This window comes from Phaethon aethereus (genome assembly GCF_964289735.1).
Source record: "Phaethon aethereus genome assembly, chromosome: 9".
In the NCBI taxonomy this organism is placed as follows: domain Eukaryota; kingdom Metazoa; phylum Chordata; class Aves; order Phaethontiformes; family Phaethontidae; genus Phaethon; species Phaethon aethereus.
Genome location: NC_138585.1, coordinates 1,074,898 through 1,098,247, shown reverse-complemented (window position 1 = coordinate 1,098,247; position 23,350 = coordinate 1,074,898). Strand labels below are relative to the sequence as shown.

The 23,350-nt window shown below is 45.3% G+C and overlaps 1 protein-coding gene across 1 annotated transcript; it reads right to left on the bottom strand.

Moving 5' to 3' along the window:
• Positions 1 to 1,691: 1,691 nt before the first annotated feature.
• On the bottom strand, positions 1,692 to 21,907 carry SENP2 (SUMO specific peptidase 2; the record flags this gene model as incomplete). Its single annotated transcript, XM_082003834.1, has 17 exons — positions 1,692 to 1,754; positions 2,297 to 2,392; positions 3,075 to 3,159; positions 4,620 to 4,699; positions 4,826 to 5,029; positions 5,375 to 5,506; positions 6,827 to 6,976; positions 7,696 to 7,759; positions 9,454 to 9,511; positions 10,688 to 10,824; positions 12,228 to 12,331; positions 13,238 to 13,382; positions 15,225 to 15,303; positions 15,829 to 15,904; positions 16,763 to 16,896; positions 18,514 to 18,569; positions 21,807 to 21,907. 17 exons carry the CDS (start codon positions 21,905 to 21,907, stop codon positions 1,692 to 1,694), a joined length of 1,764 nt encoding a protein of 587 aa, XP_081859960.1.
• Positions 21,908 to 23,350: the final 1,443 nt, after the last annotated feature.

Genomic DNA, 23,350 nt, shown 5'->3' with positions numbered 1-23,350 from the left:
AGACAGGGAAGGCACCGGCTGGCGGCGTGTCCAGGCAAGCTGTTCACAGCCACATCACCCTGCTCCCTCCATCCAACATCCAAGCCCCCTCTGTTTGAGGGGCATGTACAAGGATGACCTGGAACGCATCCTTACAGCAGCAGGGGTGTTTTGTTGTTGTTTTTTCCCCCAAAAAGAGAAGTTCTGATTTCAGAATCCACAGCCTGCAAGGTCAGCCTCAGAACTGCATCCCCAAAGGGCAAGAACCGAAGCTAAGGGGAAAAGATACTTAAAGCATTCGGCTACTGCATCCTAGTGTTAATAAACAGCTAAAATCTTCCAAGTCCTCAGGGATGCAGGGAAGATCTCTCTTTGGAGAATCTCCTCTGATTTTGTGATGGATTAAGCTAATCAGTTTGAAAGCAAAGACTGATGCAGCTGCTGCCCCACAACACAGATAAACCACCTTATCAGCCGATCCTCAGGCAAGGAGCAGCACCCCGAAGGCTGATCGCACCCACAGTGACAGAGGGGATATCCTCAAAATCCCCATCTTGCCCCCAGAGCTGAGGAGAGGAGATACCTCATCACCAGTCAGGAATCCCCTTATGGTATGGGAACTATGCCATTACAGAAACAGTCTGACATGCATTTTACTCCGCTTCCGCAGTGGTACGCTGCAATACCACATGGAGACACCCGCTGAGTAGCGGACAGCCTGTTGTTCGCCAAGCTGTGCACACAGGCTTTGTTTGTGTGAGTTACCCCAAAGAGAAATCTCCTACCCCCGTATTACCGGGATTGTGCCACATCCTGATTGCCCCTCCAGGATTGTGTGGCAATCGCTTTAGAAGCTTTTGTGCTCTGATAGTCATCCCGGCTTAGAGTCTTCTTCCTCGCAGGTTGTGAGCGAGCTAAAAACCATACTGATACATCAACGTTTTTTTTCAATTAAAAAAAAAAAAAAAAGAAAAAAAAAATCACTATTTCATTACCAGGTAGTTTCTTTCCAGTAAGGCTTTTTATATAAGTTACTTATTTATTTTAATAAAAAGAAATAAATACTTCTCTTTTCACATTAGATAACTCCCTGGAGACAGAAGAAAAAAAAAAAAAAACAAACAAATAAACCAACAATAAACCAACCCCAACTACAGGGGCTTCACTATGGATTTGTTACAAATCAAAAGATGGTAAATGCTTTCTTTCTATGGTCATCACAAATCCAGTTTTGGGAATCAAGTAGATCATAGATATTCCAGAAACAGAAGAAAACTCTCCTTGAGGAAACAGTAGCTAAGCACATGGTCCTTGGGAAAATCGGTTCAGGTGACACAACTGTTACCACCACCTCAGGTGAGAGTCCCATTTGTCCGTAATGTGGCCACATGTGCTGCGAGGTATGAGCATCCACATCAGTGATGGAGGTTCATGGCACTTCTTCTTAACCGTTCTGTTGGCGAGGTCACGGCAATCTTTCCGGCTTGCACTTAAGGTGCGTTAGCTAATCTCAAAGAGAGTTACTGCCTCCAAAATTGGGGGGGGGGGAGGGGGGGAGCAGGAAAACAACCCCAAACTTAACCACTACTTCATAGCCTAAACAGGAAAATTTGTGTGCCTGCTGCCTTTTCAAATAAAGTATTAGAAAAGTAACTAAAATAAGAGTTAGTCACCCCAAGGTGATCACAGTGTTAAATCTAATAGTGCATGTCTCACAGCAGCTGCTGATGGATTATTTCCCACACCATCTTCTTGCGGAAGTAAGGCATGTGATTCTGAAAAGAAAAGAAAAACGCATTAAACATAACATCACCACAGAAAGAGGCAGAAAATACGCATAAAGCACCCAGTTAATTCTTTAATATGAAGTTCCTTTTAAGAACTGGCAACACTTGCCATTTGGGTACAACATGGGTTTCACCCACGCAGCTCCAGATTTACACAACAGCTTACAAGCACTTTAATAAAAGCCCGCTGAGTTGGGAAATAACCAGTGTCTTAACTGGTCAAAGGGTTAAAACCCATTTATCCAAAAGATACAGAGGCCAGATATCACAGACACACTGGCTGCAGTATCTCGCCCAAGAGGAATCTCACTGATTCAACTAGGAAGCAGATACCAGCCATAAGGATGGAGAATGCAGCTCTGCCCTGCTGAGGCCACTTTTGAAGTTCCAACCCCAGCAACCATGCACCGAAACCGGAGAGCTACAAAACCCCAGGCCCTGCCCCAGACACAATTAACAGCTGCTGCGTAACTTCTCTGGCTCTTGTGTCTGTGCAAAAAAGTCTGGAGCCGTTTATAACCTTCACTCACCTGCGTAAAGGTTATTGGTTTGTCTCTCGAGATAAAGTCTGCATATTTGCACATGAAAACCCCGCAGTCGCTTCCATTCAATTGCTGAGGGATTTCCTAATGAATGCAAAGAAGATGGAGAATTTTCCTCTATCTTAAAAGAAAAGCAATTTGGAAGTAGCACACATTACCCGATACCAGCAACACACTAACCAGACACTCGTGAACCTACTTGCATACTCCATTTACCACTCCCGGACACAAGGAATAGACCCAATTAACTGCACGTCATCCCTCCCCTCTGCTTCCTTTACTTGGATGTTACCATCCAAATTCTTGGCAGGCTGAGAAGGGGTAGCAGCCTTCCTCCCTGCAAGGTGTCTTGAGGTTTGGTTTGCAGTGTCGTTTCTTAAACCAAGTCTTTAGATACTGCTTTTTACTATGAACTTGTTGAGAAACATCAGCTCAACCCTTTGCTTTGTCACATGCCGGGATCTGTGCTCCAAACAAGAAGCCTACGTTTTCTGACAACGGCTAAACAGATTTTTAAATCTTACTTGCAAAGCCAGATTCACCTTAATGTGGCAGACTAATTAAAAAAGAGAAAGTATTCAACCAGCAAGGAGAGGCACTGCTTCAAGATTTCATCCCCCAAGGTCCCCTTGCAGCCTGATGTGGTACCGTAAGAACACAGATGCTTATGGCTGTTCTCTAAAGGCTTGGACGTATTAGAAAGCGTTAAGACCTTCGTGACGAGGAGTTACATTCACATTTCAAATTCAAGTAGTGCTCAACATACATGTGACTCCATGCTATGAAGAGTCCACTCCAGAAAAGTCAGCTCCAGATTTCTTTTTTCCCGGCTTTCCTCTTGCAGGTATCGGCTGTTTGAAACAAAACAAAAATCACTTAGTTCAGTAATTTAGGCCAACAAAAAAAGAGCTGCTGAAGGATCACAGGAAGATGAATGGCAGGACAGTAAAATGTCAGAGGATCCTCACAGCAGAGGATTAAGGCATTTGGAGGAAAAATCCAAATCTTCAATTTACAAACACATTGAGAGGCTGCGAGGCAACGGTCAGGAATGAGACCAACAATTCCAACAGAGCCTTCCACAAAAGCATAAGCTCATTGCTTAGTAGAGGTCGAAAAACCCCAAATCACATCTTGTCAGAGGAGGAACAGAAAAATCAAGCAAGGAACCGTAATGCCATAAAACCACTGTGTGCCTTAACCCCACATATGGGGTACACCTCCAGAAGAACAAATGCAAACACTTTCGGGCTAATACCTCTGGTGGAGGAAGTTCCCAAGCCACCAGCTGCTGGAATAATAGTCTTGAGGAAAAAAATTATTCAATGCAGACCTGCTCTTATACCTTTTCCCAGGCATCTGCTGTTCACTGCTCAGGAGAGCGCTGGACTAAAACACCACTTGGTTTGTCTCTGTGGGGCTGCCCTCCTGCTCTTGCTCTACAAAGCTGTTGAATTAAGGGTTTTTATGACTTCTGCATCAGTGGCAGCCACATCTAAGGCTTGCACAACATGAAAAACTGTACCCGTTACATTTGAGGTGTATGCCACGGCAGCTGATAAGTCTGGAAAAGCTTGCTACAAGGACATCTGTCTTGAAGGAGAATGTCAAAAGTACAAATAACACACAGTAAGGACACGAGGGTAGCTTGCTGGGGTAAGCTGGAGGGAAAAGACAGTGGCTTTGTTTAAAACACTGAACAGAAGAGGTACAGACAAACTGAGAAGGAGCACGTTACGTAGCTCACTACAGTAGAAAGAATGAATATTACAAGTAGGGGGGAAAGGTCTCAATACAAGAAAAGGGTAGAAGAGTTAAGCAATAAAGAGTAAAAGTATACGTGTAGGTGATCACAAATTAGGAGTGTATACACCCTTGGACATGAGCATTACTGAGTTGTAGTCTGAAAAGCTCTTAAAGAAGGGGAAGTTAAAAACCTCTTAGAAGACTGTAATCCTTTTACAGTCAGGTTGGTATTCTGAAACACTTCCCTGGAATTCTTCCCTCTTGTCTGTTTTAGTGATTACTAACAAAGTCAGTATGTGTGCCAGGGGGCTATCATGTATTTGACAGTGACGCTTTGTCTGTGCATATAGTGGGAAGGTGGCAGAATCCAGGCATCCAAAGCCCTGGGCAGAGGGGATGATGTGAGACTAGAGAAGTAGTCACTGTCACACAGCTTGCAGCAAGCGAATCAAAGATTTCTGTTTCATTATCTGCAAGAAATGTGAAAACTTGCAGTCGTGTTACAGGGACAATCCTCAAAAACCTTCATTCACAACATAAAAGCAGTGACTGAGCAGTTACTTACAACAAAGTTTCACAAATCTTGTCCCCCTTTTGTCCCATTGAGTCAAAGTATTTGATGGTCTTCATTCTGACATCTATGACCTGTTATTAAAAGGTGACTGTTAGACAAAGCACAACCTTGTGCTGCGCACACGACAAAACCTAAATGACTTTTCTTGCTAGTTTTTTCTCCCCATCCAATTCTAAATAAAAAGCCAGCTGACTCACCACTAGTGCCCAGTGCACTCTCAGGTGAATCGGCACCAAGATGAGGTCATGCTTGAAGAGATCCACAGCTCTGGTCCATCTTTTTACGGCTTTGTAGCCCCCAGAAATTAGTTTGGGATAAAAGAAAGTACTAAAAGCATGGACTGCTGGATATCCTTCCTTCTTATTTCTTTCCACCAGAAGAGTCATGTAGAAATTAATGACCTGTACCACAGACAGTAAACTTGAGATGTAAAATAAGGCACTAGCTTACCAAATGAAAAATATTGCAACATGTCTTTGCTGCCCCCCCCAAAGTATGCAGCTGAGGGAACTCCAGCCTCAGCTGTCAGCTTTTGTTCTGAGAATTTTGCACTTGGTTACTTCTGCAATTTGACAAAAACACCTGCCAGCCACTCCAACAACCTAGACTAACTCCTGGAAGCCGCATAATACAAGAAACAATAGGTCCTTACGTACCTAACATAGGAACTGTACAGATATTTCTAGGCAGGAGTATTTTTAAGTAAATGCTGAATTAGAATATCACTGTGCTGCAGCTAGTTTTACCTCATCGTTTAGCCAGCGAAGGTTCTTCAGTGTGTGGATGTCCTCACGAGTGACCTTTAGTTTGAAGGCACTGCTCATGATCTCATCTGGCTCACCTTTGCCAAACGCGGCAATGACCTCTCTCTCCATGGCCTGAAATGAACAATTAAATGGGGAAGGACTTGCGAACCAGAGTACGGAGCATACTAATCTGTGGGCAGCTTTCAGCTGAAACAAGGCCTGTAAATTAAGTTCAGGTGACAGAGCAACTGGCTTTGCCAGTTTTTTGCTAATTTAACAATAGCATTTTTTTGTTTGTTTGTTTCAGCATCTTAACGTTGAACTTTAGAGCTCAGGTTTGCTTCAATTTCTTTTCACAAAGGAAGCTGGTATAAAACACGTGGACTAGCAAACACACTAAAGCAGCTGAAAAACGAAGTGCAGCAAACACCTTTCCCATGTGATGCTGCAGCCCTCGCAGTACTGAGGTTTAAGCCAACCCCAGCAGCTGCATTCTCCATACCAAGGGCAGCTAAGTCAGGAGCCTGAAAGAATTTGGAGGCAGGGGACTTCAAAGGGGACTGAAGTAACAGCAAAGGGGGAAACTGAGGCAGCTACACTGGAGTCAGGCAATCAGGAGTCCAGGTTGCACAGGCAACTGGTTGTAATATGGATGTTTCTATCTAAATCTGCTTAAGGAATGCAAATAAACCACTAAGTCTGTTAGTATAAAACACTCTGATCTGCAACAGCATCTCCTTCTTGGTTGTTTCTGGGCTAACAAAGTAAGAAAACACCTGGTTTTCCTCGTACAGAGCATCACACTGCAGACTTGTAAACTTTGGATTTGCTAGCCTTTTCCAAGTCAGTCCTCAATGGGCAAGAAAGGAGGTGCTCAATTAGATCAGCACGACTGCAACTCCAAAGAATAAAAGCAGCCAAAATTCATACAAATAGGGCAACCTAAACTCACACTCCCTGTTGAATAGCATAGCTAAGTTAACTCCCGTGACCACTGTTACACGTAGTGCAACCATGCCCTGCGTGCGTACGTGACTCCGCGAGATCCTGAGGAGGTACACAAGAGGTTCAGGTCCCCCACAAGCCTTGCAACACCGTGGATCAGCAAAAGCTTATTTGCAGCTTCTATCACCAGTATAACTGTATGAATCAGGTTAGTGCTGCTGCGGGAGACTGTTGTTAAACCTGGACTAATTTTTGTCCTGGTAGCAGAAGCCCCACAAACCCTTAGGTTAGCACAACTGAAGGAGTGTGTGGAACATATGAAATCCTTAAAACCAGCTTTATTGCTGACCTTTGCACTGTGAAGTCACAGCTGCAGATACTCGGTAACAGGTTAAATGCAAGTTCTTAAGGTTCAAAAAAACCTTAAGAAGCACCTATAATAAATGGAGTTCCCTGCAGCTGTTTCACAGCCTTCTGTTTTGTCTAACAGACCATCAGCTATGGTACCTCTGTGAGTGGAGAAAAGTGTTCCACTGTTTTCTCTGAGCTTGGGAATTTCTTTTCTTCCCCATCAAGGGCAGATGACTTTCTGGACAGAGCAGGTGCCAGGTTTAATTGGAGTAACACCTCTTCTGAGATTCCATCTCCATACTGTCTCTGTTAGACAAAAGGATATTAAATTAGCAGGCAAGCACAGGTTGGTTTGCTGGGGGGTAATGCAGAAAATCTTGCTCATGTATAAAACTGGAAGGGTTTTTGTACACACATCCAACCAGCAAACTCCAAAGTCATTTTTTATTGATGACTGCATTCCAACTGTGCACCCAGGTAGGGCTGCACTCAAAACAAAACGGAGGCAAGAGAGGCAGAAAGTTAGTTTGGGTTGGGCTAGCATTAAGAACGCCAGCAAAGCCTCCAAATGTAGATATGAAGTTGAGATTGAGATTAATATTTCTGATTTCCATGATTAAAATTTTATTTTTTATATCAATCCTGACCAGAGATTGAAGTCAAAGAGATGTACTTCCTATCTCACAAAACAAAACAAGACTAAAGATACCGTAGTCCAGCTCTGCAGGTCAACTAAGTCTGTGCACTAAAGATTTTGAAGCTATACCCAACACATTAAAGGGGAAGAATAAAAATAGTATAGTGTAGCGTGCTCATAATAGTCCAGAAACAAAATTGATGGCAGCGGGAAACCCTTTGTGATAGCGCTACTCATCAAATAATGCTCCTGCTTCCCCTGCGAAAAACAACAGGGACAAATACATTACTTACTCAACAATATGTTAAGTGCAGAAGAGTGCAAAAATCTATGATCTCAAATAGCTATATATTCCTAAAGAGTGAAATAAGGAGTAACACAAGCCTACCCCTGCGACGGCTTGTTTCACTGGTCTTCCCTGTTCATGCGAATTTTCTGCTTGTGTGTGGTACCTGCGAGGAGAGGCAGAGAGAAAGAGAGAGAGGAGTGAGCTGTGTATCCGTACTGTCCCGTGTAATTCTCAAGAATTCACCTTCTGGATAAGAAATGCTTTTTCAAGGCTGATTCTGACTAGAGCTTCAGTTGCACACATGAACATGTGACAACATCATCTCAGCTTCCAGCACCATTCTTTCGTAGCTGGAAGACAGGGATAGAATGAAGAGCTGGGAGCTTCACAAACTTTCTTCCTTCTACATGTGCAGTACTCCTTTTGTTTCTCTTTATCAGTTTCATTATTTGGAAAACAGGGAAGCAACCAGCACTTCCTCTATCAAGTGCTTTGTGATCTACTGGTGAGAAATACTGCATGCTAGGTGTTATACTGCAAGGTATAACATGAACATCCACAACTATACTTGCATCCAAATATAGTTAGCTTACAGAAACTAAGACCAGCACATTGAATTAAAAATGGGACAGCTACAGGATGTTTACTTGCCTTCTATAGGCTAGTCAAGAGAGTGACTATCCCCATTTGGAGAGGATTATCATTAAAACCACGCAGACTCTGAAGAGCAAACAAATACACAGACATTAAAGTTGTCCATATATGTGTCCCTTCTTCAAAAACAAGAATTTGCATTGTCACCATAGATCCCCTTTTTCAGGAGAGAGACCTACAACAGACTCTCATGGTATCCTACACTCATTGTGCTTTAAAGGCTTTCAGTCCAGCATGGTAAGAGCCTTGTTAAATGACTTCAGTTGGTAGCTAAATCTGCAAAAAAAGGCAAGAAAATGTTCCTTTTACTTGAACCCATCACACTCTATCAGTTATTTTATTGCCTTCTCTCCCCTCAAGCTCAGGGGAACCAGTGACAATTTAAGCACAGGAACAGCGTTGCACAGCTAAATATAGCGCTAGCATTTAAAGCAGGGAGAAGAACAGGGACAGAATTAGCTAAAAACCAGGACCACCATAACCGAGTCTCTTTGCTCCCACCTACACGTTCTCCCCTCTCATTCAAGGGCAGGCCACTGCAGAAAGATGCGTGCATCAGACTGCCATACAAAATCTCTCCCTGTAGCTACACTTACTGCAACCAAAACCCCATTTCCCTCAACAACACAAAGCCATCTTGAACTCACGGTCCTGCCAGCTCAGGCAGCCCATACAAATGAGTGCGCTGGCCTCTCAAACAGGCAGACAGCCCAACTGCATGCTTCCTTTTCAGCCTCATATTCAAACCCAAGACATCCTGTAAGTCACAAAAACGGCCTCGGTCCCACCAGGCTTTACAAGCTCTCTAATCCTTGCACTTACGATCCTAGTTCCAAAGTGAAAGAAATGAAATGTCAGCTCATTAATGGTTTGGCAGAAAGACACTCACAAGCAAAAACGGATTCTGCAAATCCAAGGACAGCTTGATAGGGCCACCACTCACCCTCACTGATTTTCTTCCCACAGCAAAGGACCCAGAAAACACCACACCAGCACAACCCTGTCTGTCACACAGCGTGGCTCTAGCATGGGAGCTGTATTGAGATGCGACTAGCTCGTGAGCAATTCAGCAGTTCCAGAGCCACAAGCTAGCTACTCCTCTTCCACAGCACTGAGGCAATAAATACAATTTGTCGTCTTCTGGACACTACCGGAGGCTGAAAGAGACATGCACATAAAGCCGAAACAAAGAAGAGACTTTACCTGATCACATCACTTCTCCGAGACCACTGTGGGCTGCAAACATCTCCACATTTGATACCTGCACAGAAAAGCAGTAATATGAAAACAAGAAGGCAACTTTCAATTACCATCAGATGTACGTAGCTCTCAGTTTCTGGGTGATAAATTAAAAAACACCCAAAAACCAAAAAACTTTTAATGATGACTCTATGGTTAGGAAGTTTGAAGTCTGGCAAACAGTTTGAACTTTGAATATCATGTGTATGAGAGCTGAAGCAGGGCATTTATTAAGTTTTAAAACCTAGATTGTACACGTGACTAAACAAGTGATTTTTGCAAAACCAGATGCTCCTCCAGGCTCAGAAGAATAGCTTGTCATTTTCCATGACAAAACAAGCTTTCCCCAAATTCTAGCACCTGCTCAGAAATAATTTCAAAACCCATATGATTGCATAATAAAGTCACAGAAAGGTAGAAAGAAGTATTGATGAAAAATTATTTAAGGGACAGGGAGAAAAACCAGACTGGGGCAATATTAAATGTGTACACATGAACACACGGTATTACAGCACACTGCTGGTACAAAAGGAAATAACTTGGCAGCAAACCAGTTTAACTAGCCCACTTTGCAGAAGACAACTAAGGTCACCTTCAGTAGTTAAGTATCTTCAACTCGCTATACATGATCTACGAAAGAAGCTAACTTGATATAAACAGTGGTACTGCACCATCAGCTTAATTGGTTTTGAAGCTCTGCTATCATAGAAATAGTCATATATTGTATTAAAAAAGGATTAAAGACTAACACACAGCCACAAGTCTGAGTTAAGTAACGGGCATCTAAGGGTGCACAGTAATGTATCACCCTCCACTAGTACAAACAGCCAGATACTGCAAAGTTCTCCTGTACCGTGCAGAGTTACGTCCGCAGCTACAAACATCACCAGTACAGTAATGTCTCTCAAGCACAATTTTAAACAAATTTTTTCACTTCAACAAAAACCTTACAAAGCCATTTTAACCAATAACTAGCTATGGTTGGGGGGTCTCCCCTCTTTTTTTTCCCCTTTCTTTCCAGAGACAGCTCATTTCATTTTAAGCACTGACAAAAGCTATACTAGCATAAACCTGCTGGCTGATTTAGATTACCTTATAAATAGACACAGATTAATGATACACTAGCACTGACAAATCTTTTTAGCATAATCTATACCTTCGAGACTTAAGGAAATGCCCTGTTTAATTTGAAGTCTACCTACGAAGTGGAACAGATATGAATCATGGGGATACTCACTGGTCCTTACTGTCACACACGGATAGACATCTCCTCCGTATTTTTGTTCTTCCAGGTGACTCCTAGTCATCACTGGCTCCTTGGAGTAGGCTTGAACACTTTGGCGCAGCAAAAAACAGAGAAGAATCACCATTTTTATATGGTACATATGGCACTTGTTATCGGTGCGTACCAGTTCATTAGAAAGGATACAGTTTACTCGTACACAACTGTCTACATCAGAGTTGGAAGCCATAGTTAAAGCAATAGAAATATGTAAGGTAAAATTAGGCTGTTTAATCCCTCGACTGAAACACCCTGTCTCCTGCACTGGTTTCATAACAAAATGCAAAAGGGCATTTCCATGAGGAGGCAGTTTACATTCAGAAGCTTGGCTACTTTCAACTCGGGCACACTGAAGATACAGGAGTCAAATTTTCTGTCTCCAGAATTTCAAAAGAGACTAATCAATCATGAAATTTGATTCTTTTACCTTTTCAGCAGCAAATTAATGGTTTTATTGTTTTTTTTTTTCCTTCAAACAGAAAAAGTATTCTTTGCAAAACCTACAAATATCTGGATTAATTTGAGGAGATCATTTCCTTTTATGGGACAAGACAGCATTCATTGCAACCATCGTTGACCAAGTCTTTCCAATCTATTTATTAAAGATCATGGCATTTGCTACTGTCTTACTGTGTAGAAAGGCATGCTGGTACTTCAGCACCACCTTGGCATCACTATTTTACAAGAATTAGGCCCCTTCTGTGCAGCTCTGAAGTGTAATTATTCCACTAAGATAATGGCTTCTACTATTTTTGTGTGTTTTATTTCTGTCCTTAACTTTATGCAATCTCTTGACACAGTTATAAGATATCAAATATACTCATCTCTGGTAATATGTGAATCAGAATTACACACAAGTTCCCCTTTGCAGGTTGCTTTAGGAACTGGAATTCTACACGAGTGGGATTTTTGTCAACTTAGTGTATTGCAAAGAGAAAACTTCCTATAATTTGTGTAAGGAGGACTGGGGGAGGTGGAAAGGAAGAGAGACAATTCTGGCATTCCCTGTGTTAACATGAAGTTTCACATTCTTAGACAAAACAGGATTCCTGACCGAGGAAAAACTCATTAACTGCAAACAACAGGAAGATAAATTCTTTTTAACAGTGCTACAGAATAACCAGCACTGTGGATTTTTATACTAGAAGTTACACTGCCAGCACTAGAACTAGATACTACCTTTCTGAACACAGAGACAAGAAAGGAGTATCAGAAAGAGAAACAGATTCATATCAACAAAGTAGTCTTCACCTTTAGAATATACATTCAGAGACTATTCCTGCTTCATTGCAGGGAGCTGAAGGGGACATCTCGGTCTTTTAAAAATTAGTTTGCCCCACCACCTGCCCTGGGACACTGTCCAGAACCCTGAGAGTAGGAAAGATTAATTGCCCTTCACTTCCATGTACAACAAAATTACCACCAAAAAGTTAATGGTTATTTTTCCTATAATTACTTGCGGAAGCTTGTCGGCTGTGGAGTAGGGCAGCTTCTTGGGTATTTTTCCTTTACTAGTTTCAAGAGCTGTTTGTATTTCTCCTTTTCTCCTCGCTGAACATCCTAGCAGGATGGAGGGAAAAAACGAACAGATTAGAAACCACTGCATAGGAAACAAATGTTTGCAAGCTGCATAGCGTGCGGACTGCACAGGCTGCTCCCAAAACACCGGCACGTTATTCACATTTACTTTAGCAGGGATTGCCACACCTTCATTGTGTGTTAGCCCTGCTCTAGGAACTCGTGTCCCACTATAAAGCTCAAAATGCCTTCTGCAACTGTTTCCTCAAAGGGGGGCCTCTTCTCTTTAGCTGTGGTCTGCACCTCTTGCACAATAATTCAGGCTAATGAGCATTCCTGTCAATATACATAGCGATTGGGTGCTACGAGTCCCCTGGGTATCTTAATCGTACTCCACAGCTTCCCGTGGCGTGCTTCTCCAGTACGTTGGTATACATTCTTCTCCCACGTAAGCTAGGTTTATCAGGAATTTTCCAATAGTAGCTTCAGATATTGCAAGGAAAGGACAGGGAAAGACCTCTCAGTCTTGTACGGAAGGATTATCAGCAACTGAGTGCTTTTTTGCCTACATTATTCTTTTAAAGTTGCTACGTAAAGATCACCGTTGAGGTTAAGGACAAAATAGTGAAACAACTCTGCAACAAGTATTCACTTAGTGACAAGGCAGTACCGCTCCACTTACAAGGGAAACCGGCTGGAGGGTCCTCCCCCAGTACACCATTTCTATGAAAATGGTTTAAAATTCAATCTTTTGGCAACAAAGCACCGCTTTGTTCCAAGACTTGCTGCATGTAAAATGCTACACACTGATTTTCCAGAGGCGTTCCTTCAACTTCATTAACTACGCCCACTGTGCTCTTACAAACGGCCACTTCAGCATTTACATACAGTTTTGTTATAACTGCTAAGTTGTTCCATTTCAAAAGACACCTTTCTCACCCCCCGTACCTCTTCAGCAGTACAGAAAAGCCTCCCCATTTTGCTGACTTCTGAAGTCGTGGATGCTGGCCCAGAGCGCTCCTTAATGGGTGGCCTCAGTGTTAAGATGTTGTCTGGAGCAGGTTTGATGTGGTGTTTGCCATTCCTGCTCGTGCTAAAAAACATCAACAGGAAAAGAAACAGTATCAAGACAGTGTTCAAATATGCACCTCCTGATGCAAGCTCCACCACCCACTATTTTGTAAAGCATGTACACTGATGATGATGGAGACAGACATGGGATGTTTACAACTTTCAGATGAAGACCTGCTGTCTTCAACTGGCTCACGGGAAAGTACAGAGAAGTACAAAAGCGAAAATCAGAACAACTGCCTTGAATATACACTGGTGTTATGATCTGCGTGTCACAACTGCACTCAGAGGCACACGTTATGTCCATGGCAGTACAAGCCCCAAGTCAATATAGAACACCAAAGAACCATGCAGGCGTGTTATTCGTACGATCCAATCCTCAGCTCTTCTAAAAGCTAGGGCACCGGCACCAAAGTGTAGCTGCTACTTTCCTCCCAGAATCACTCCGGCAGCAATGTCCGAAGATCATGTGGTCCAAACCCCTGCTCAAAGCAGGGTCACCCAGAGCTGGCTGCCCAGGACCTTGTCCGGTCAGGTTTTCAAACATCTCTAAGGACAGAGACTCCACAACCTCTCTAAGCAATCTGTGCCAGTATCTGACCACCCTCAGAGTAAAAAAGTGTTTCCTGACGTTCAGATGGAATTTTCTGGCTTTAGACTTGTGCCCGTTGCCTCTTGTCCTGTCAGTGGGCACCACTGAGAAGAGTCTGGCTCCCTCCTCTTCATTCATTCCCTCCCTTCAGATGTTTATATACATTGATGAGATCCCTCTGAGCCTTCTCCAGGCTGAACATTCCCAGCTCTCTCAGCCTCTCCTTGTAGGAAAGATGCTTCACTCCCTCATTCATCTTCACGGCTTTTCACTGGACTCACTCCAGCAAGTCCACATCTTCCTTGTGCGGAGGAGCCCAGCACTGGACACAGCATTCCAGAGGCGGCCTTGAGTGGCAGGGAAGGACGACCTCCCTCGACCAGCTGGCAAACACAGCTGACGCAGCTCAGGATGCTGTTGGCCTTTGCCACAAGGATGTATCACCAGTTCATGGTCAGCTTGCTGACCATCATGACCTCCTCCTCTGCAGAGCTGCTTTCCAGCTGGTCAGCCCCCAGCACCTACCGCTGCACAGAGTTGTTCCTCCCCACATGAAGATGTTAAAGTGTTGGCCCCAGTGCTGATCCCTGGGGTTCCCCACCAGTGACTGGCCTCCAACTGGTCTTCGTAACTTTGTCAACCACAGCACCTCCAAGCTGCGGCACGCACAAGACTATCAATACAATTTTGAGACTGGAAGGCAAACAGTAGCATCAAATCACCTCATGACCCATTCCCTCCTTTGTCCAGCTCTTTCTGACTCTGAGGTAAGTGTACAAACAGTGCCTCAGCATCCCCCAAGCAATAATTCAAAACAAACCCAATGTAAAGGCTAGTCCTTTTATCAAATCAGGAACTCTTTTATGCCAAGCATCATGGATTTTTTTTGAGAAAAAGTTGTTCGTTTTTTGGCATTTGTTTTAAAACAACCACTTATTTTTTCCTGTCAAATTAACTATTTAGGACCTTTTCACAAGCATTCCTGGTATCAGCCTCTTCTCAAGCTCACCACTTCCTCCTACCACAGACCTTTAATCTTTATCTAATCTCCTGTGCCTATGAAGTATCTGGATTTAGAGAAAAAATTTTAAAAAGCAGCTGGAGACCTCCTGTACCTTAGTACAGCAGCCTGGAGGAGTTCCAGAATACCTTGGAAAAACATTGCTATGTGAACACAAATACAAATGTTAGGCAACACAGAAGAAGTTCAAGAATGAAAGTGAAAGATAGCAAACCCTTCAGAGAAGTCAGAGAAAACAGCAGGATTTTTACCTCAGACATGGAACGGTCTTGTGAGAAAGGGACAGTGTTTCCTTATTCAAGCAAGTATCGGTTCCACAAGGCATTTTATCTACGAGAGAAGAGTATAAGCCATCAGTAACTATAAAAGGAAGCCGAAGAGTTTTAGGAGTTTACAGTAAAGAGCTTCACCAAAGAGAAACTATTTTCATTGTCTCTCTTACATCATATTATTTGTGTTATGTTACTTTAGGATATTTTCAGATTTTCATACTGGCAACTACAGAAAGTTGTGCACACAAGGTATTGCCAGCCTAAACCTGAAATAAAAAAGGGTTATCAGGATCTACTACCTAAAATTAGCATTTAAAACAATCTACTTCTGGCAAGCTAACAGTGGACATAACTGAAGGACTGCACCCAAGGCAGCTCTTGTACTGAGATGACAAGATAAGCGCCTGGCCCCAATCCAGAAACAATGCAACGATGCAGGGAAGAAACAGAGTTCACACTCAAGTATTCCTAGATGCTACCTAGATATTGTGCCTGCAATAATCCGTACATAAGCCTTGGGGTAGAGCTGCACAGTACACAAGGTAGGGTGAAAAATGAGTTAATAACTTGATGTCAGCCTTACCAAATTGTAGCATTTCTATTCCTAGCGCAGCACCTCTTGGTCTTTTAGATGAAGGGTCAGAAGGAGGAGACTGAATCTTAAATAAAACCAAAAAATTATCAACATGAGTATAACCTGAATGTGAATCCAAACAAACATAAACTTCCTGAAATTTAGTCAGCTCTATTATGACTTGGGGCACATGATCTGCTGGTTCAGATTGTAGTAGAATGCAAATCTTTGCAGGATCTCTGACAGGATCACTTTAATTTTTTAATACAGGCTCTCCTACGTGCAGTGATTAAAACAATACAAGCCTATCACCGAGTTCTCCTCAGTCAGCTCCCAAACCTTCCAAAGTGTGATAGCTTAGCCCTTGAAAAATATATTTTGTACAGATGTTAATGACTGACCCAGGGACGAGTAATTAGAGCACGACAGTTTCTTATTCCTCTTATCCTATGGGGCAATAAGAAAAATAACACTACACCTTTGAACCAAACTACAGAGTCAAGCAGTTCATGACTCATTTTTACAGAGTCAAAGTCCTACAGGAATCCTCTCCTGGACTGGTGGATAACGAACCTAACAGAAGGAGGTTTATCGAGAGGAAACGTGCAGTTTTTCTTGCACCGTAATGTATTTTGACTCCTTAATTACAAGCTTGAGAAAGAGAGTAACAGTTTACAAACACACACTAGAACTATAAACTTGAACAACTGTAAAGTATCTGGAAGACAACAAACATTTAGCTCCTTCCTCGGCTGCAGGTGTTACAGCAGAGTATGCAAACTTGAGTAAGGCAAACCCAGCATGCGAGAGCTGCCTGCTACAAATGGAAAAGAACCTACTGCCGTACAGGCTCAGGGCAGGCCCAACTTCAAGATGCATTAGGGAGAGCCGCCTCCTCTTTCATCTTGCACAGATTCTACCTACTTTCCAAATCGTTGCTCACCTCTCCTGCAGACTCTGTGATTGGAGTGGCATTGCTGACTGAAGCCTTCTGGCGTTTACTTGTTGCCTTGGCTGGCAACTTCACCACAGCAGAAACTTCTTCAACTTTCTCTTTACATTCAGAGACGGCATAATCTAAAAAACAAAGACAGGCCATATAAGAACATGATTTAAAAGGGGGTTAACATTTCTATTTGCATTAAAGCCCATCTCCTGAATCCCACCTAAAGCAGTGTAACTCATTTCAAGTTACACACCCTTCTGCCAACAGCAGCTGGCGGTGATATTTGTATTAGCTAGCTCACTGCACAGTCCTTCAGAGCCGGAGCTCAAAGACTAATCCCTGAGTCTGCCACCCTGTTTTTGGGAACATCCCCTGTTTCTAGAGTAGCAGCACAGGGTGCAATTTATCCTCCTCATCCCCTCCACACACGCATGTACTCTTGCAGTTTATTACATGTCACTCTTGTCTAGTTGAGAGAAGCTGTTCACTGAGGTCTAGAAACCAAAGCTACCCCCAAGCTTGCTCTTTTCAGTACTAAAGAAGCAGACACATGCGACCCCTCAGACAGTACTTCCAAACATCAACCAAGCCAGGGCTGTCTAATAAGGGGCTGTGTTAGAGATTAAATCACATTAGACAACAGCATTTCTTTGAAGGTAAGAGAATGACATTTTAGCATATGAGGGCATAGATGGTACCACGTTCTTAGAAGCAGATTTGGCCTACTTACTAATGTGTGAATTCTTCCTACCAAGAGTTGGTCATATTGCTAGAAGGAGGAGGGACAGGGGAGCAAGATATCAATTTGATATGTTTTTCAATTGTTTCATGCTCTTAAGCTTGAAAAGCACACTAGCAGTTCAGCAGCCCCTACCATTAAATAAGGGGCAGCATCATTTGCCAAGCAGTAACTAGGAAGCTCCACACCTCCTCATAGAACTTGTGCTAGGAGGTGTTGTACAGCCTAAAGAGCATAATTTCTTCTTCTTTATGAGTAAAGATGGAAAAGGGGAAATGTCCACCTCAAATCATGACCAATGCAGCTGGCATCCAGCGGCACCAACGTGGCTGCTGGCAGCTGCATAATTTTACCCTTAGACACTTTGTGGAGGGGGTATCAGAGAAAGCTTCACCGAAGAGAGCGCTTCTCTACCCCGCTGTTCTCTCCTATGTCCACCCTCTGCTGTATCTCCATCCTTTCTCTATGTTTTCAAAATGCATCTGTCAAAATGTTCAGATTCAGACTAAACTGACTCTTCTGTTTTCAATTCAGCTTTTTTTTTTTCCCTCGCCAAACTCACTAGCTCACAGAAATACCATTTTTCTCTGCCTGCCAACAGTTTAAAGTTACCTTCCTTCCTACCCCAGATTCTAAGTGATTTCTCATAAGACATACAGGTATTTTGAACTCATACATTACAAATAGAGATAGGAGGGAGCACACAGCTTTGATTTAAAATACTCTTTCTGCTGACATGTGTGGGCTCACTGCCAGAGAGACCTGGGATATCTCCTTCTGGCAGTAAAAGTATCGTGCCCTGCCACAGTCAACACAGATAACATCATATTTAGGGCTAGGCCCCAGGATACACCCTCAGGCCACTGGCTACAGAGATGGCCACAAGGAAAGAACGGCTTGAAAAGCCACAGTTTTGGTAACAATGCTGAAGTACAAGAGCCAGAGTTCCTAAGGTACCTTAAACCTAAGAAAAATCAGGCATATTAAAGACTTCTGTAATGTGCAATACCTGGTTTTTGCTTTTTTGGTTGAGTCTGGTCAGGATTTTCCACTGGTGGCCGAACGCTGAGGAAAGAACACACAGAACAGTGTTTTGCAACCACAGGTAAGCTTCTAACAGGCTGACTTCCCTTCACAGGGCCCAAACTTCCAAAGTTAGCTTTCATATCCCCCAGGTCTCGCCCTCTAAGCATCCCTGGAATCATCTCAGACACACACAGCCAACTGCCACCGCTGAGCATCTCTCATCAACACCCCCCACCTCTCCCAGTCAACAGGCTGCTCACAGAGAGCTAATTATCCCACTAAAGCATATTCGGCCTCTTTTTCTTGTTCTCTTAATGCTTCCTAATGTTTTACCTTTGTTCCTATCACCAAAAAATTGCTTAAGTTAATACACAAAGCTCAAGGAAAGCACACCAGAGATTACTAAGCTGTCTAAGTTTGTAAATCACTACACTGAGTTGCAAAGAAAAGTCTACGTAGGACAGGAAATAAAAGGTGGGAAAGAAACTCATGCATATGCCCACTTAAATAGCTTACTGCAAAATCAGTGCTCGTGAACTAGTTCTTGAAATAATTCTTAGCTGCACCTTTTCTTACAAAGCATAAGCCCAAGTATTATATGAGTTCATACAAGGACAAAGTCTAGCAAAAATTTTTACTTTGGCAATAGTGCTTAACAAAAAATCCCTTCTATTTGCCTCCAAAAATGCCATGACAGACAGCAAGGACTCATTGAAGAATTCTTTGGTTTTTCTTACACAAAACTATTTCTTTTAAACCGTAATGCCCCTGAACCCTGCTGGCACCATCACTTCTGGACTATCTTCTGTCTGTATCAGGAGCACAAAAAGTAGCTGATACCCTTAACTGCACCTTTCATACAATATAAAGAATTTTTGCTCTTACTATGCTACTAAAGTCAGGCAGAAAATAGTGCAGGGTAGCTGTTAAATGCAGAGCTACTCCTATAAAAACGCATTCTTACTCAGCATATTTGATATTTCAGAAGGTAAAACTAGAGAAGGCAAAATATTTATATCCTCCTGCTCAATTTTCAGCAAGAGCTATCTCATTCTGAGCTGCTCCCCAGTGACAACTTTCCAGCATCAGTCTTCTGCAGGGATAAAGCACAATTCAACCTCTCCCAGGCTATGTTCTGAGATAACAACAGTTTAAATACCTGACCACGGTTACAGTAACTGTTTTTGAACAGAAATAACTTTTTCTCCGGCTTTATTCAGAGCACCCAACACTCATGAGAGCGTTGTTTTGTCCTTTTTTACTTTACCAGCCACTCAGAGGCTAGTAAAGTAACTAGAATTAGTTTGATCACAAAGCAAGATGAATTCTCTCCTGGTAATTCAGAAATAAATTGGGACATCTTTGACGTTCTGAAGTAGGCATGGCCAGAGAACACAGATGGGCAAGAAAGCAAGGAAAAAAACGCATCTGTGCTTAGCTACCTCTGTCTCCAATGGGAATTCACAACCCTGTGAGAAGGTTAAACTGTGTCACTGCAACCGGGGTTTTGCCAAGGGCCTGGGAGAAATGGGGAAGTGCATAAGGGGGTGTTTTTTGACACCTTGAAATATTTGAAACACCTTGAAAAAATAGGCCAGAAAATAAAAGCAATTTGAGACTGTTTTCCATGTGAAGATGCATTCATGTCCTTCTCCATGCTTTAGAGGAGACAGCACCTATTTATGCCCAGCATTTTACTTGCCTCCTTAGCAATGACAGGCAAAAAAATAAGATATTAGGAAAACTCAGTAACTCTGCATACACCCGTATACGCTTGGGCCCTGTTCTTTTCAAAACCTCCTCCCCAACCAGTGTTGAGGACAGTTCATTAAGATTTATAACTTAAATTTGCAAAAAAAATCAAGTTTTCACAGGTTAACTCCCCAACAAATCGCACACTGTGATGTGGTGTGGTACGAGAGTAGCTAACACTTATCTACTTTCCTCAGCAGTTTCACCACCCATGGCCATAATTTGTCATCCTTCTGCCATGGGAAAACCTCAAGTGGCAGAAATAACCACCCTGTGGCTTAGATTTCCTTGAAGAGACTCAGACAGGGGACCTGGGAATATCTTTGCCATTTTACAGCCCATCTCAGTGAGCACTGTTTGAAAACTGCCTTTCAGCAGGACAGCTTCTGAAGCTACCTAAACACAGTTTCACTTTGATTTCATGCTAATTGCTTCACCTGTCATTCCCAGTGACCTCTTAGCAAAACTGGGTCTCCTGGTCAGACCACGACACGACAGCCTGCAGCATCTACGACGGCACATTCTTCACTCTGGGATCGTGCTCTGCCCAGCAGCTGCAAGCAACTACTTGTGCAACAAGATGCTCTTTCCGGAAGACGTTCGCTTTTCCCAGTCAACTCCGGAACATGAGACAATAAGCAGAGCCTCCTGGAGCAACAGCTTCTCCCAGAGGGGGCAAGCCTACTCCCCAAAACACGGCACGTAATCCATACACTCCCTCTCTTCACAGGGACAGAAGTGACAGGCGCGGAGATGGCTTAGCCGCCTGTCACCAGGAGCTCTGGGGCACCAGCAGTGGTTAACGTCTGGGAAGGCACCTCCCTTTCTCCATTCCACCTACATACCACAGCCCCACACCATGACTTTCCTCCATCCAGTATCTCTCTACACATATATATACACTGTTCTCTGCTCCTTGAACACACGTACTCCAAGTTTCCACCCCTTCCTCTCTTTTCAAACCCCTCCATTGTGCAGATGGAAAGCAAACGAGGGGGTGGGGACATCTGGAACCTACAATCACCTCAGCATCACACCTGAACAACGGTGACTGTGGGCACAGAGTGACCCGACAGCGGCGTGAGCCACGGACAGCCACACAGGCCAAAGCCGGGTGGCAGCCTGCTGTGCTTCACCCATTCCCGTGCCAGGGTGGGAGAGGGCGGTGGATGGCACGGACCCCTTGGGAGCCCATCACGAGCCCTACCGCCGCGGAGGGAAATGGGTGGGGGGCTCTGGGCGGGCAGAGGGGCCGAGCCCAGGCCGGGGGCGGGCAAGCCGGAGCGAGGGGAACCCCAGGGCAAGACACCACACTGCACCCGAGCTCACGATGCACCAGAGCGACTAACGCTGCTCGGCTCGAACACCTCGGGCCGAGGAAAGGCGGCTGAGGCACCGGCCTTCGTGCGGGCTCCCACTCCCGGCAAGCGGCTCTCGGGGGGTCCCGCGGGCCCTAACCCCGGGAAGCCGCGGGGGCTGGTGATGGGGCGAGGCCCTCGGGCGGCCGTGAGGCGGCTCGCTGACCTGGGGGGCGGCCTCTTGCGCGGCGGCGAGGCCGGGGGCGGCGCGGGGCGGCGGGCGGCGGCGAGGAGAGCGCCGAGGGCCCCCAGCAGCCATTGGTACATAGGCCCCGGCCGCCGGCGGCGGCGGCGGCGGAAGTGCGCCCATCCCGCGCGACGCCCACCCTGCCCCGCCCTGCCGCGCGTGCGCGCGCAGGGCCACACTCCCATTGGCTCCCGTCGCCCCTGAGGAGCGGGGGGGGGGGGGGGTAGTAAAGACGCCGACGCGCGCGCGCATGCGCGTTGCCATCTTTCCGTTGCCCGAGGCGGGCGTTAACGGACCGCCCTGCCCGCGTCCTGCCCGCGTCCTGCCCGCCTGGCCGGCCCCGGCGCGCCCGGGCCCGGCCCTTCCTCTCCCCCGGTGCCCTTCCGCACCTGCGCAAGGGCCTTTCCCCCACAGAAAGCCCCGAGCTGGGCTCCGGTGAGGAGCTGGCGCCAACGCCCGCCCAGCAGGGCCTTGCCTGGGTGCGGGGAGCTGCTGTGGGCGCTCCCCGGCACTGCTGGCGGGGGGAGGCCGGTCTCCCCTCAGGGAGAAGCCCTCCCGCGGGCCGGAGAAGCCTTTCCGCGTCCCGAGAGACAAAGGCAGGCGAGACCGACCGGCGGCGCCATGCCCTGCCCACCCCTTTCCTCCTCCCTCTCCCCGCAGGTGCTGAGGAAACGCTAATCCCGGGCTTACCAAGCCCGGCCTTGCTTAGGCAACCGACGCTTCGCGCCGCTCCTCTTGGGCGCTCCTGCCGCAGCGGCCGGCAGAGCCATGACTGAAGGGGGATTGGAGGGGCGGCGGGTGGGTCCAGCGTTCCACCATTGTGACCCAAGCCGTGATGCGGGAGCGCCCAACCGCCCGCCTGGGGTAAGCCGGCCTGTGGAGCTGGCGGGCGGGTGGCCCTGCGGAGCTGTCCCCGCCGGGCTGGCGGACAGAGCAAGCTCTCGCCCTACCTCACTACTGAGGGCTTAGCTTGGTTTGGATAACGGCTTTTGCCGCTCATTTATCAGCTGGGGAAGCTGCGGGTGTTGCTGCAGCCGCGTCCTGGGGAGACTTTTCCACGTCAGAAGTGAGAATGATAGTTTGTTTTCCTAAAGTCTAAGGAAGAAGGAAGCCGTGGAGCAAACGGCAGATTAAAGCGCTCAGGCTTTAATGGAATGGCACTTTGGGGCAGCCCTTGTCCCAGGAGGTCCCGCTAGCTTTGCACGTTTTAAGTATCGGTGGTGTCTGGTTTAATTAAAACGACCTTCCTCATTACTTCAGGAACTTAATCACCGCTCCACTTAACACTTCAGGGCTTTGGCCGAGGAAGATGCCTGAGCCCTGGATGCAGAAGTGCGATGTGGCAGCAGGGTGCAGGCAGAGCCGGGTGGGTCGTGGCAGCAGCCCAGCAGAGGGCACGGCAGCCCCACACAGGACTTGTGCCGGGACTGCGGCTTGGAGATGCTTCTTCAGGCGATTCCCCCCCCGCCGCCATTTATCTGCTCTCCCCACCCGGCGTGTGTTAGCTGAATCTCACAGCCAAG